The 14,764-nt window shown below is 41.5% G+C and overlaps 1 protein-coding gene across 3 annotated transcripts in view; it reads left to right on the top strand.

The window, feature by feature from the left end:
• Window positions 1-9,887: 9,887 nt before the first annotated feature.
• SLAIN1 (SLAIN motif family member 1) overlaps window positions 9,888-14,764 on the top strand; it is a 61,686-nt gene continuing 56,809 nt past the window's right edge. For 2 of the 3 annotated variants that reach the window (XM_042928420.1, XM_042928430.1), the window contains exon 1: window positions 9,888-10,706. In XM_042928420.1, the coding sequence (XP_042784354.1) occupies window positions 10,093-10,706 (614 nt within the window). In that variant the 5' untranslated portion in view covers window positions 9,888-10,092. The remainder of the gene's footprint in view (window positions 10,707-14,764) is intronic. The other variant, XM_042928440.1, reaches the window with a different exon arrangement.

Raw genomic sequence — 14,764 nt, forward strand, 5'->3', positions numbered from 1 at the left:
TGTGGCCAAGACAGGGAGGATACAAGTTGCCAGGACCATGGAGAAGTGAGGTGGCGATTGTTGCAATAATGCTGCAATAACCATGGGGGGGGGCATATATCCTTCTGAATTAGTGTTTTTATGTGTTTGGATAAATATCCAATAGTGTCATTACTGGATCATAGGGTAGTTCTATTTTTAATTTTTGGAGGAACCTCCGTACTGTTTTCCACAGTGGCTGCACCAGTTTGCAACAGTGTAGGAGCGCTGCGTTTTTCCGTATCCTTGCTCACACTTTTTGTTGCTTATATTTCTGATTTTAGCCTTTCTGACAGGCGTGAGGTGATATCTCCTTGTGTTTTTTTAATATAATTTATTGTCAAGTTAGCTAACATACAGTGTATACAGTATGCTCTTGGCTTCAGGAGTAGATTCCCATGAATCATCGCTTACGTACAACACCCAGAGCTCATCCCTACAAGTGCCCTCCTCAATGCCCATCACCCATTCCCCGTCCCCATTATCAACCCTCAGTTTGTTCTCTCTTTTGTGGTTTAATTTGCATTTCCCTGATGTTGGGTGATGTTGAACATCTTTTCATGTGTGTGTTGGTCACATGGATGTCTTCTTTCGAGAAATATCTGTTCATGCCTTCTGCCCATTTTTAACTGGTTAAATCCATAATTTCTAAATCAGCAGAGGCAAAAAACACAAACCATAAAAATTGTATAAATCCAAGAAAAAGTAGAAGAAGAAAAAGTATGTTAAAAAACCCACAAAATATTATGATAGAAATAAGTCCAGAAATACCAATAAGCACAATAAATTAATTCACTTAATAATTAACAGAAGCCATCAGATTGGATGATAAAACAATATTTAGCTGTATGTACCTCATAAAAATCACTTCTAAAACAAAGCAACATAGGAAGATGAGAAGATTAAAAATACTAAGGGAAAGAAAGCTATGATAGCAATATTAATATGATTATTTTTTTATTTTACTTTTTAGAGAGAATGCATGTACATGGGGAAGGGGCAGAGGGAGAATCTCAAACATGCTCCATGCTCAGCGCAGAGCCTGACATGGGGCTCGATCTCATGAGCCTGGGATCATGACCTAAGTCGAAATCAACAGTTGGATGCTCAACTGACTGAGCCACCCAGGCGCCCCTAATATTAATATTATTAATGTTAACTGAATTGTATTTTAGGGTAATAAAGACATTAAAAAGGATGAGGGAAATATTACATAATAATAAATGGAGTTATCTACAAAGATATGAATCATGATCATGAATGCATAAAATATATACCACAACAAATATATGTCTATTTATGTATACCTTACCGGAGTAAGACATTTAAACACTTTTCTATCAGCAACTGATAAGGTAGTAAGACTATGGAAGATTTGAATAACATTAGCAACTTGATTTCAAATAAATATACATAAATTATATATGTTTATAAATATAAGTTTACATGTTATATATTTATATTTATATAATTGTATATATGTGTGTATCATGCACCTAGCAAATTGAATGTATACATACTATTCAAACACACGTAGAATATTTTCACATATTGGCAGTGTATTGGGCACAAGGGAAGTCTCATCAAATTTCAATGAATCAGAGTGAAATAAGTCAGAGTAAAACAAATACCATAGGATCTCACTTATATGTGGATTCTAAAAACAAAACAGAACGAAGCAATGAACTCATAGATACAGAGAACAGATTGGTGGTTTCCAGAGCAGGGTTGGGAGGTAGGCAAAATGGATGAAGGGAATCAAAAGGTGCAAACTTCTACTTAGAAAATAAGTAAGTCATGGGGATGTAATGCACAGCATGAGGTACATGTTCATAATACTATATCATACATTTGAAAGTTTCTAAAAGAGTAGATCTTAAAAGTCCTCCTCACAAGAAAAACACATTTTTGTCACTATGTATGGTGATGGATGTTAACTAGGCTTATTGCAGGGATCATTTTGCAATATATACACATACGAATCATTACGTTTTACGCCTGAAACTAATCTATGTGGTATATCGATTATACCTCAAGAAAAAAATTTCAATGAATCAGATTTATATAGACCACAATCTCTAGTCTCAATGCCATTAAATTAGGAATAAATAGTAAAAGATGATGAAAGCAGTTCATATACACAAATAAAAATTGTAATATGAAACTACAAATGAACCTAAGACATTTCGCAATGAATTTCCAGCCCAACAGCCCCCAAAAAAGGAGATTCCAAAATTTATGGGAATCGGCCAAAATATTTAAGGTAAATCTTAGCCTTGAGTTGATTTAATAGCAGGAAGCATTTACATAACAGTGGATTGTAGTTCAGCGCTGTCCACTAAGTATTTCCAGTTTTCTAGTCCTATGTTCTGACTGCATCCCGTTGCTGCTCTGAAGCTCTGTGTAGCCATATGACTTGCTGAGGTCAATGGAACGTAAGCAGAAGGAATTTTTGCCACATTTAGGGAGGAGCTTTATGAACTTAACTAGCATACAGTTGGCCAGACCCTTTGTTCTTCTGTTGGCGGTTAGAAAGCATGGAGGTGAGGTCTCCCTTAGCCCAGACACCTGAGTGAGGCTGACAGTCTTCCGAGTTCCCCCCACCCCCCCACTCTCTTCCTGTCTGTCTACATGTGTAAAGCATCAAATGGAAGATTGCCACCATCTCATTTCCAAGTTAGGTTTCCAGTTACTCTCTGGATTTCTGTCTTCTACAAGCTGAATTTTTTAGATTTTCTTCTTTGGAGCAGCATTTGCAAACTGTTGGCCTAATCACCTAATCAGCCTTATCTTTTAAAATTATGTTTCATTGTTTGTTGTTTCCACTGTCTCCAGTTTTTTAGTGGCATCTGGGAACCTTCAGATACTGTTTTCCACAGACAAATAGAAAGTGTTTACTGTCTCAAAAATAAATAAACGTTAAAAAAAAATTAAAAAAAAAAAAAAAGAGGGGCACCTGGGTGGCTCAGTCGGTTAAGCGGCCGACTTCGGCTCAGGTCATGATCTCACAGTCCGTGAGTTCAAGTCCCGTGTCGGGCTCTGTGCTGACAGCTCGGAGCCTGGAGCCTGTTTCGGATTCTGTGTCTCCCACTCTCTGACCCTCCCCCGTTCATTCTCTGTCTCTCTCTGTCTCAAAAATAAATAAACGTTAAAAAAAAAATTTAAAAAAAAAAGAAAGTGCTTAAAATACCACCGAATAAAGCCCCCAAAGAGTCTGAAAACACAGGCTTTAAGCTGGTTATAAATCTGCAAAACAGTCCGGGGGTTAATTCCTCCCTAACCTACCCATTTGACTATTCTCTAGTTGCCGGAGTTGCATTCGTCTTTGAGCTCTTTTGTGTTCTGTGTTGGTGAAGGCAATCAAATCTTTAATAAAGTATTCCTGCTAATTGACATATCTTCCTTTCTGAAAACAAATAAAAAACAAACAATATTTCTAAAGCTGAAAAATAAGAACATATCTATAATCATACTGGCACAATCCTTCAGTGACATGATTATTACCATTGTCTTTGTGAAGGATCTAGGATGAGATTTTATAGTTGAAACACAGATCACCCCTTTCTGGCATAATTATTATTCTTTTCTGAAAATTAATTGTGTACAGACCATAATTAGATGCTCACTAATGATTTGTTTTGAGTAAACTTGCAGCAACTTAAAAATTTTTTTTTTAATTAATTAATTATTTTGAGAGAGAGTAAGAGGGGTAGGGGCAGAGAGAGGGGAGAGAGAGAATCCCAAACAGGCTCTGCACCATCAGCACAGAGCCGATCCAGGGCTTGACCTCAAACCATGAGATCATGACCTGAGTTGAAACCAGGCGGCAGACACTTAACTGACTGAGTCACCCAGGTGCCCCTGCAGCAACTTTTTTCAGACTGGCTTATAACTTCTAGAATGTGATGATTTGCCCAAGAGAATACTGCACTATTTTCTGCCATTTCCTTAGATTCAGATAGTCACGTCCTTGAAGTTGTGCTGATCTCTTAAAGGACAAAGAAAGAATCCACTATCATGGGAGGGTTTGTTGCCCTACTGTGTCACACTGACTTTTAAATAATTTCCGACTTTGGTTTGCAACACTCCAGGGTGATTGCAATTTTTTGCAAGGGAGTTTTGCAAAATTCTGGAAATTATCAAAGAAAAATAACTCTTGAGTTAAAGAAAGAAAACTCCTCACCACATTGGCTTTTATGATGAGAGACATTTGAGGAAAGCAAGAAGATAGATTGTTCTAAATCAAAATACTTTCAAAACGGGAACCCTCTTGCACTGTTGGTGGGAATGCAAATTGGTGCAGCCACTCTGGAAAGCAGTGTGGAGGTTCCTCAGAAAATTAAAAATAGACCTACCCTATGACCCAGCAATAGCACTGCTAGGAATTTACGCAAGGGATACAGGAGTACTGATGCATAGGGGCACTTGTACCCCAATGTTTATAGCAGCACTCTCAACAATAGCCAAATTATGGAAAGAGCCTAAATGTCCATCAACTGATGAATGGATAAAGAAATTGTGGTTTATATACACAATGGAATACTACGTGGCAATGAGAAAGAATGAAATATGGCCTTTTGTAGCAACGTGGATGGAACTGGAGAGTGTGATGCTAAGTGAAATAAGCCATACAGAGAAAGATAGATACCATATGGTTTCACTCTTATGTGGATCCTGAGGAACTTAACAGAAACCCATGGGGGAGGGGAAGGAAAAAAAAAAAAAAAAAGAGGTTAGAGTGGGAGAGAGCCAAAGCATAAGAGACTGTTAAAAACTGAGAACAAACTGAGGGTTGATGGGGGGTGGGAGGGAGGGGAAGGTGGGTGATGGGTATTGAGGAGGGCACCTTTTGGGATGAGCACTGGGTGTTGTATGGAAACCAATTTGACAATAAATTTCATATACTGAAAAAAAAATACTTTCGAAAGCTCTAGAGCGGGTACCCAGTGTGATGGTAGCACAAGTAGCAATATTTGCCAGCGAGACTCGAGTCATGTGAGATTCATTTTTCTCTGATAAAGTTAACACATTTGAAAAAAAAAATTAAAGATGCTTTTAAGTATGATGTTATTCTTCAAGGTTTAAGTAATTTTACACACTCATTTTCAAGAAGACCAAGCCTTGTTTTGGGTAAAAAATGTTACAAATTTTGAAAAAAGTTTCTGAACTTTTTTTTTTGAACTTTAAAATATCTCCTAAATCATCATGGGATCTGTTGAGGTTCAGCATAGGCTGTGACATTGTTTCTTTTGAGTATTCTTAGGAGTGGTATTGACATTTGAAGAATCTAAATGGCTAGAAACGCAAGACAATGCAGTGACAGCGAATGCCGTTTTGTCATCTGTGCAGAAATAAGCATTGAATGAATAGCGATTGCACTGTGGAAATGTTGTACCAGTCCTGGCAACTGTGTTGATCTTGGAAACCTACTGTTTTCTAATCTGTGCTTGGTGACTTGTTAAGTTCCAGTATTATTTGCTTATTAACGAATCAGACTTTGTTCAAGACATTCCTGGCTATTGATTTCGCCTTAGTCAATAGTTTTATTGATTAGCCACTGAGACCAGAGCAGGGTATTCTGGTAGGTGCTGCCTAAGACTGGAAGAGAAATACTGCATTTTATAAGCCTGGACCCTGAACCCATACTGCCTAGCTTCAAATCCTGGTTCTGCTGCTTACTGGCTGGTTCAGAATGTTTGACCTCTCTGTGCTTCAGTTTCCTCATTTATAAAAGAGGAATAATAATAGAAAATAGCTCAGATAGTTTTTTGATGATTAAATGAGTCCATGTGATGTGAAAGATTTAGAACAGTTACTGGCATTTGGGAAGCACCAATTGCTACTGTTAAGATAAATTGTAAAAAAATTCATTTTAATGGCAAGGATAGATACGTGAGCTATTTACAAAAATAAAACAAAATGACTACAGGGAAAACAATATTGACTATAAATTAGAGCTGGATGCTGTATCCTAGTCTATTGTTTCTTTGATACATCCTATATCCTGTCTGATAAATGAGTATCACACTACTTGCCCCCATGTCCCACCGTTTGATAAAGAGAACCAAATGGAATAATGCTCACTTGCCGCATGAGTCTTCCTAAAATTTTTAGCCCAAATTAACTGCCCCTTCTTGGGCACTCTCTATGCTGTTGACTCATATTTTCATCATGATACTTAACACACTAAGTCTTGTACTATAGTAAATTCTTGATGTGTTTCTTTCTCCAACTAGATAAAGTCTTGGTGGTGGAGACACTGTCTTACTCACTTTTAAAAATCATCTAGCATTGTGACTTGGACATAATAGACGTGTAATAAGTGTTTATTAAGAGGGTTCTGACAAACTTAGCTTGACAAATACATAGAATTATTATCATTATTACTATTATAACTACTACACTATGTGACTTTACAGGGTGTAATTATGTGGGCTGTTGGCATGAATTCTAGGGGTAGAGTTGGGTGGGGTTTGAATGGAGCAGACTGCACGGGGATTATTTACATAAATTGTGGCTTCATGTATTTTTGTTTTCTCTCTGCATTATACCCTTACATTAAAATGCACACATTAGACGCAGCAAGTATTTTTCTAGCTTTTAATTGGGTCAGATGTGAAATAATTAATTATTATGGGGTTGCAAAAAGCCTTCTAATCCTTCCATGTTGTTACCACATGATAAATGAGGCTTATGAAAATAACTACTTAGGTATTTGTCTAACTTCCAGCTGAAACTTGGAGGTTTATTTATTTATTCATTTATTCTTATAAAAAATTTCAATGTGTCTTTGCTACGTGCTAGACAGCGCACTGGGGCAGTGGGGACCCGCAGTACTCAAGTCCATTCTGTATGGATAAACAGGCATTTTCATTAAGAGGCAAACAAAATCAAACCCTGTACTCTGTCTGAATGAACTTGAAAACCCTGTTGGGGATCTTTGATCTTAGTTTAACACATTAGGTGGTTTTCTCTTCTTGCAGTAATTGGATCTATCAATTTGATAAACATAGTGCTCATATTAGGGTATGGAAATGTAGATGGAAAATCTACATTTAAAATATATGGGGCTTGCTCTTAGAGGACTTTTACTCTAAGGACAAGGGTATAAGGAGAAAAGTGGCTGGGCCACTAGAGACTGTGCTGAGAACTGTCATCATTTTCATGCCTGAATTTGGGCAAGTAGCCTAACCTTGTTAGGTCATCAGTAAAACTAGGATAATAGCAAGCTGTTCCTAGATTTCCTCAGAGAATTAGATTTACAAACTCAAGAAGAAACAATGCTGCCTTTGTAATTCTGTGGCTAGGTCAATTTGATGTCCATAAACACTATTAGAAGTATATGTGAACATACATTTTCTCTCCTAAAATTCAGTAGAGTGACCCAGTGACCATGGTTCTGAAGTGTAAGGAATGGGAGGCACCAGAGAAATATGCCTTTATTCATCTCGTTTTGAATGTGTGACCTCTGGATGTTTCTCATCAGTTTATCGTATTTCAAATACATTCTTAATGCAAAGTTCTTAATGGGACGTGTTCTTTCATGTTTCATAAACCTCTGAAATCATATATTTCATTTAAAATAAAAATAATTTAAAATGGAGCCCTATGCATTCAATTTCTTTCAAAACACAAAGCTTCACAAATTTGCATCAAAATAAAAAAATCAAGACTGCTTAATTAAAACCTTGACACCATCAACCTCTTCAATTATGTGTTAAAGAGACAGGCATCCTGGGGATCCCAGTTAAAATCTGTGTACATCCCAATTGTCTCTGCTGTGTGTACATGAGTAGTTCACAGAGGGGGGAAAAGAGGTGCTTTAATAGAAAAAAAAATTATTTAAAATTTCTCCAGACATGAATCATTTCACACTTTTTCAAACAGTTAGGAAGAGGGCAAGTCTGTCTTTTCAGAAGAAGAATGAAGAATAGAAATTTAGGGCAGAATGTGTCATCTCTGTTCTATGTCTAAATTTCAATGAATGCTTTCTTTCTGAACACTAAAATTTTTATCTGATAATTGTTACTTAGAAAACAATTTCTAAGACTTGACCACTGGTTGTTTGGATGTATTCTGTAGACCATATTGAGTAAATGGGGGAGGAGCAGGCTGTTTATTTCACTCCGCTAGGGTATATAAATTTTGTAGTGAAAGGACTGCTTTTCTTTACATCCTAATTCTTGTTGTCTTTACTATTATGTGCCTATTCTCAATTTCTTTGGCTAATGTGGAACCCAGCAGCTCTTTGTTCTCATTGTGTCTGTTGTCTCCCTTTCTTTGTGTTGCAGGGATACTGCTACCCGCATCTGCCACTGAGCATGCGGGAAAAATCCTTCAATAGATTCTTTACTTAGGACTTTCAGTAGTATTACTCCACTTCTCCAGGTTTTAGTAGTCGCCAGAATATCCAGGAGATAGACTGAAACTTGGAAAGGTGATACAGGTGGTTAAGTGGTGGTCTAGCAAGCTGGAACTCCAGATAGGAAGGGTCAGGGTAGTTGCCACACATGTTAATCTAATTTCTGGAGGCTCTCGCCAAGCAAGTTAAATGCAGAACACCCACCCTACAGGCAGAAGCTAGAGATACAGATTGATATCTGAGAAGACCCAAGTGTTTCTGAACAGAGCCATATCTAAAACCAATGAATGATAGGATGTGCTAGCAGCTCCAGAAGGATGCGGTACATTGTTACAAAAATTGGTATGTAAAGTCCCTGAGAAGGAAGTTTCACTAGATAGCGTATCATCTGAGGATGAGAACCAGTTCTGTGCACTTTTCTCATAATAAAATCTTAGACTTTTCTCTGTGCTAAACACTTGCAATCCTCAGTCAATATTAATTGAATGAAACTAGTGATTCAACTCTTCTGCTTAAAAGCGTCCCCCTTCCACCGCCCCCTCCCCAAGCAGATTTGCCAATGGTTTCCAAAAGATGTAAGGAGAGCAGGCTGGCAGGCAAGATTAGGGATATTGGGATAGAGGTCTAAGGTTTTGTTTTTCTCTGTCCTCTCCCGCTCCGTAAGTCTGACCTAATAGCTTGTAAATTATTAAAGAGATGGAGCACTGCACAATTTTACTCATGTTTCGCCCATAATGAGTCTTGCTTTTTTGCTCACTGCTTGACGGCCAACTCGTGTCTGGCACAGTTAAGTGGTCAAGGATCTTGGTTTGATAAATGTAAGAACACACATAGTATGGAAAACGTTCTTGTTTCATTATAACAAACACTGGCGGTAACAGAATAATTTAAATTTGACTAAAATAAACTAAACACTTGGCTCTTTAGCAGCTGGCCACTGTCTTCGAAGGATTTCTTCTTTCTTCTCCGCCTCTCTCCCACCATTTTGTTTCTGTATTACCAATTAATGGATTAATAGCATCGTCTCAAAGTCTTTATGTTCCACGTTTTCACTTTTCGGCCCTTATAGTTCCCTGGCCCTCTGGTTCTCTATAGGTTTCATAAACCAGTGGCTAGTGGCTAAGTTCCTTCTGCACAAGAGCTCTTGGACGGTAGCAAACCATCTGGCACAATGTGCACCCCTCTAGGGCAGGCACCTGCAGCGGCTTTTTTGGAACCCCGCCCCTGGTTCAGAGATCCGCGCAGTTCGCACTCTCTGCAGCTGCGGGAGGAAGTGCCTGTGACGGGAAAGTTCAGGCCAGGTCCAATCAAGCACCGTGGGGTTAGGTGGCGGGAGCGGGGCCTCAGGACCCCAGGACCCCTGCCCAGGCCGCTAACGGGGCCCGAGGGAGCTCCTCTTCCACCCCACCGGCCCCGCCCACCCGGCGTTCGCGCCCCGCCCCGCCCCCGGGCCGCGGCTAAAACCCGGAGCCGCCGCTGCGCCCAGGGGACCGGAGGGACGCTCTGAGCATGTGCAGAGCTGCTTGGCGGCGGCTCCCTCGGCCGGAGGCTGGGGCTCGGTGCTGATGCTAACACCCGACTCGGCCTCTGCCCCAGCGTGGTCGGCGCCCCGGGCCCGGGCGGCAGGGAAGGAGCCGTAGCCTCCCCGCGGCCCGAGGAGCAGGCGCGGCGGCGCGCACCCCCCGGCGGCCGCGGCGCCCTCGGGGCCCACGATGATGGCGGAGCAGGTGAAATGCGCCTCGGCAGGGGGCGGCTCCGGAGCCGGCTCCGGGCCGGTGGTGAACGCGGAGCTGGAGGTGAAGAAGCTGCAGGAGCTAGTGCGTAAGCTGGAGAAGCAGAACGAGCAGCTGCGGAGCCGGGCGGCCAGCGCGGCCGCCGCCCCGCACCTGCTGCTGCTGCCGCCACCGCCGCCCGCCGCGCCGCCCCCCGCCGGGGCCTGCAGCCCGTTGGGACCGCGGAGTCCCCCGGCCGTCGCCGCCTCGGGGGGCCTGGGGCTGGGGCTGGCGTTGGGCGCCGGGGGCGGCGGCGGCGGCAGCGGCGGCTCCAGCCCCGCGTTCCCGGGGACCTACTGCCTGCCCAGCCCGGCGCCCTCCCTGCTCTGCAGCCTGGCGCAGCCCCCGGAGGCACCCTTCGTCTACTTCAAGCCGGCGGCGGGCTTCTTCGGCGCGGGCGGTGGCGGGCCGGAGCCGGGGGGCGCGGGGACGCCGCCGGGGGGAGCCACCGCGCCTCCCTCGCCTCCCTCGCCGCCCCCGACGCTGCTGGACGAGGTGGAGCCGCTGGACCTGGAGAGCGTGGCCGCTTGGCGGGACGAGGACGACTACACCTGGTATTGCCGAGCTCCGCTCTCTCCCCCGGAACCCTGGCCTCCGAGGCCCCGGGACGGCGGGGAGGGCGTGGGCTGGGAGGAAGAGGGGGACCTCGCCATTGCCCCCGGACGTGGTGGCCTGGCAGGTGCCCAACTCGGCGACGAGCTGAGGCTTTTCATGAGGGCGGAAACCTGTTTCTCATAGCTCAGGCTGACCCAGCTGGGGATGGATTGGTCCCCTTCATCTCGCTGTATTCTGCTTTCTGCTGAGTATTCGGTCCCAAGCTCCTTTTTCGCATTAACTGAAAAATCTATGCCATCTTTTTGCTACCCAGTCCTGCGTTTTTCTCCCAGTCATTTTTGGGAGTAACGGGGGATGGGCAGGGTTTGGCCTCAGTTTGCGACCGTTCCCTGTCTTTTCTCCCCAGCGAACGCTGGACAGGCTTTGCGTATCGTCCCTTTCCGTGGCATCCCGAGCCGCCTGGTGATGGATCTCTCCTTAGAGATTCGTTCTTGCAGTTTGACTTGTGCAGTCGCATGTCCTCTTTTGCTGCATTTTCATTGATAGCTTCTCATTTCAAAGACTGACTTGGTTTTTGAAATGTGCTGCCACCACCGGCTTTCCTATCAGTAATGATGTCAAAAAATGAGGGCTTTTCGGGGAATGGAGTGAGCAGCTTGAAAACACTGTTACTTAGAAACCAAGGATCTGTCTTTAATTTTTTTTTTAACTCAAACTGTTGATTGAATAAAAGTGAGATTAGAGAAACTTTTTAAAATTTTTTTTAGAAGCCGTAAGTTGGTTATCAGAAAACTTGTGGCTGGTAGCATCTTTTCATTTGAAATCTGGTTCGCCCTTTCTGTGTTCCAACCGTGACTCACTTTGGGGAGGTCTAGTTCCCTTTTCATGCTGCTTACTCGTGGAGTAAGTCCTTTCATGACTGATTTCTTTTAGTTGGCTCATATGCTTTCCTCCGTCACTAGAGGTAGTGGGATATGGTAAGATGAGCAGAAGCCCCAGATGAGGTAGAACTTAGTCCCTGCAGGGAAAACCAACAGCATTCACCTCTGCAGAGCTATGTGGCATGGAATGGTTGTAGTCCTTTTATCTAGGGTCGTTTTACTTAGGACCCTTCCTGTTTTGGGTCAGCTGGATTTTCCTCACTCTGTTCCTGTTGCATGAACACACAGCGGGAATGAGAAATGGAGAGCCTTCCTGGTTTCCCATTGAGAACTGTAGTGCTCCTTTAGACTCTGAGAACTCAGACTGCAAAAGTTTAGTAACCAATTGATTTGATTGGGAAAATCAAAATGTACGGAGCTACAGCAAAGCAAACTCCCCCTCCCCCTCCTCCTCAATACTCGTCCAAAGCAAACTCCTCCTCCTCTCCTCCTCCTTCCTACTTGTCGGCAGCTGTGCTGGTAGCTCAAGTTGTAAAAATCAAAACCGCTTACCACTTTGGGGAGAGTTAAGCCATTCTTTAGAAGTTACACCTTTATTTTTGTGAAGCCCAGGCTGTGTTGTAAACTCAGTTTCAACCTGAATATGGTACTAGAAGATGCTCTCATGCTGGTTGTTCTTAGGTTCTATGATAACTATAAGCCCTTAGGCCACTTTCAGATTATTTTATGTTGATTTAGTCCCCACTTGGCCTTTCCTAGAGATAACGTACTTAAATAGTAAAGGAGAGCTTGCTTGTGTTTTTGATCCTATGCGTTAAAAATATTAGCATTTTAAAATGTGTTGTGATATACTTACTGTTGTCTAACTATTGCTAGAATTTTGGTATGTGGGCTTTCCTTTTGTAGTTTTCTGTTCTTCAAAATAGTATTGAAATGACTTTGAAAAACAATGACCTCCTTAGTAGGATTACTGTTAGCCCTTCAGATGGTTCCCAGTGAATGTAAATCATAGCAGGTTCTACTGATTTCACTCATGGAGTAGTTAGGTGACTACGTAAATCAGTGCCTTGACGCTTTACAAATGTTTCTCCAGACAAGTGGCATACTGTTTTATGGAGTATCTTTCTCAAAACAAACCTAGGATTAGAATCTCATGTGGAAAAACAGAGGGATCATTACTCTCAGGTGGGATGTAACTTAAAAAATTTTAAGGTCGCCTGATTTACAGAAACCTTTCATGGCGTTTTGTACACTAAGGTATTTTTGTATTGCAGTATTTTGGCCTGTTGATAAACAAATAAACAGGGTCTGATTTTCAGAGTTTAACCCGCTTGTAAATGCTTGCAAAGCTCTGTTTTTCCTTCATCACTGCAAACTGTTTAAGTACCTGTCCTGTAGTGTCACAGATAGGGTGCTTTTCATTGGATTCCCTAGATGTTTGCAGGGAAGCAACGTATTTTTATTTCCCCTGTTAAGAAACAACTGTAGTGGATAAGAAGTAACTGAATATTTTTAAAATATCTAAAAATAGTTTTACATTTTCACTATAAAAAAAAACACACAAAACAACACAACCCAACACAAAAGTGAGTGTCAAGTCACAGGAGTCTCCCCTCTTGTTCAGTTCACTGCCATGATTGAGTTTACCTCTGTTAACATTCTGTAGATCCTTCAAGATCAAAACATGATTATACCAATCAATATGCAAATATATACACATCAATTTTTTTACTTACCTTTCACTGAACATATCTTGGACATCTTTGTCTCCCTGTGACAATCGCATCATTGTTAAAGTAACAGTAGTAAGGATCGGCTTACTGTTAACATATTGCTTATAATTTTTCATGCATTTTTATCATGATTTCATCCTTGGGGGCTAAACAAAATTGATATTTGATTATTTAGAATAGTATTTCCCACTAAGATGTCTTATCTTCAGGAAAGAAATTCACAAACTTAGATTAATTCTTGAATATTTTAAGAAGTTCTTTCCTATAGGTCCATTTTATTCTAATAAAACTTTGGACTATAACTTCACATTTTATTAACCTGGACAACTCTTGGCTCAAGAGTTATGTGTAGAAGGAAAACAGTGACTCATAGAATCAGTATTTGCTTGATGATGGTTGATTAGTTAATGAACGATCAATCAGGTCTCTTAGATCTTTTCCCCAAACAATTATTTAATCTATAAGCATCTTCTGTTTACAAAAAACAAAAAACAAAACTTTGTGAGAAGGATGGTGTGTTCTGCTTTTCATTTTGATGAAAAGCTTTGAAAGAAAATAACGGTCTCATGTCTTCAAATATTCATCCCAGTTGAATGTGAATTGTTTGATTTTGCTTTAATCTTAGCAAGGGCTGTTAGAAATAAGTGTCTCAGAAAACTAGATTTTGGTTCCAGAACCTTAATTCTTTAATCCATCCAGTTGTTTTGATCCCATAGTAAACTTCTCATCCTGCTCTACGTAATCTTCAGTGATCTTCCTGCTAATTTGACAGCCTTCACTTTCCAGAAGACCGTAGGTGAGAAAGTAAAGGGGGAATCTGTGAGTGTCAGGAGCAAATACGAAGGTCCAAGGATTGAAGTGTTGATACATACCTGGACCGTGTGACTGCATGATATGCCAGCCTGTAAGAAGGATGGTTTCAGGATCACTGTCCCAGTGTCGCCAGGCTGAGAGGCACCAGGGTATAAGGAGGAGAAATCAGATTGGTATGAAGTGGTAAGGGGAGCAGTAAGTTAACTGTGTACTAGACCTTTCCATGACCCATTTCAGCTCCCCTGTTTCGTGATTGAGGAACTGAAGCTCCAAGGTGGAATGATTTCCAAAGGCTCCACCAATTAGTTACTGAAAGGTTAAGACCACATTTCAGATTGTTTACACAGATTCTGAAGCGTTTACACCACTGATATTTTCCCCTAGCTTGGTTATGACCCATTAGTGTGTTATAAAGTCAGTTTAGTGGATTGACCAGCATTTCTTTTTTAAAAAATGAAGAGCAGAATATAAAGTCAGAATGCATCGTGTCTTATAACACAAATTTGTCTTGATTAAACTTCAGTTTTACATGTGTGTGCCTTGGCTTGAAGTAGTAATTGTATTTGTGCGATATGATCACAGTCAGGAAAATTCAGTTTTACACCATTTGAAAGCAAGACAGTCTTGGGG

Source organism: Panthera leo, chromosome A1, assembly GCF_018350215.1.
Source record: "Panthera leo isolate Ple1 chromosome A1, P.leo_Ple1_pat1.1, whole genome shotgun sequence".
NCBI classification, from domain to species: Eukaryota; Metazoa; Chordata; class Mammalia; order Carnivora; family Felidae; genus Panthera; species Panthera leo.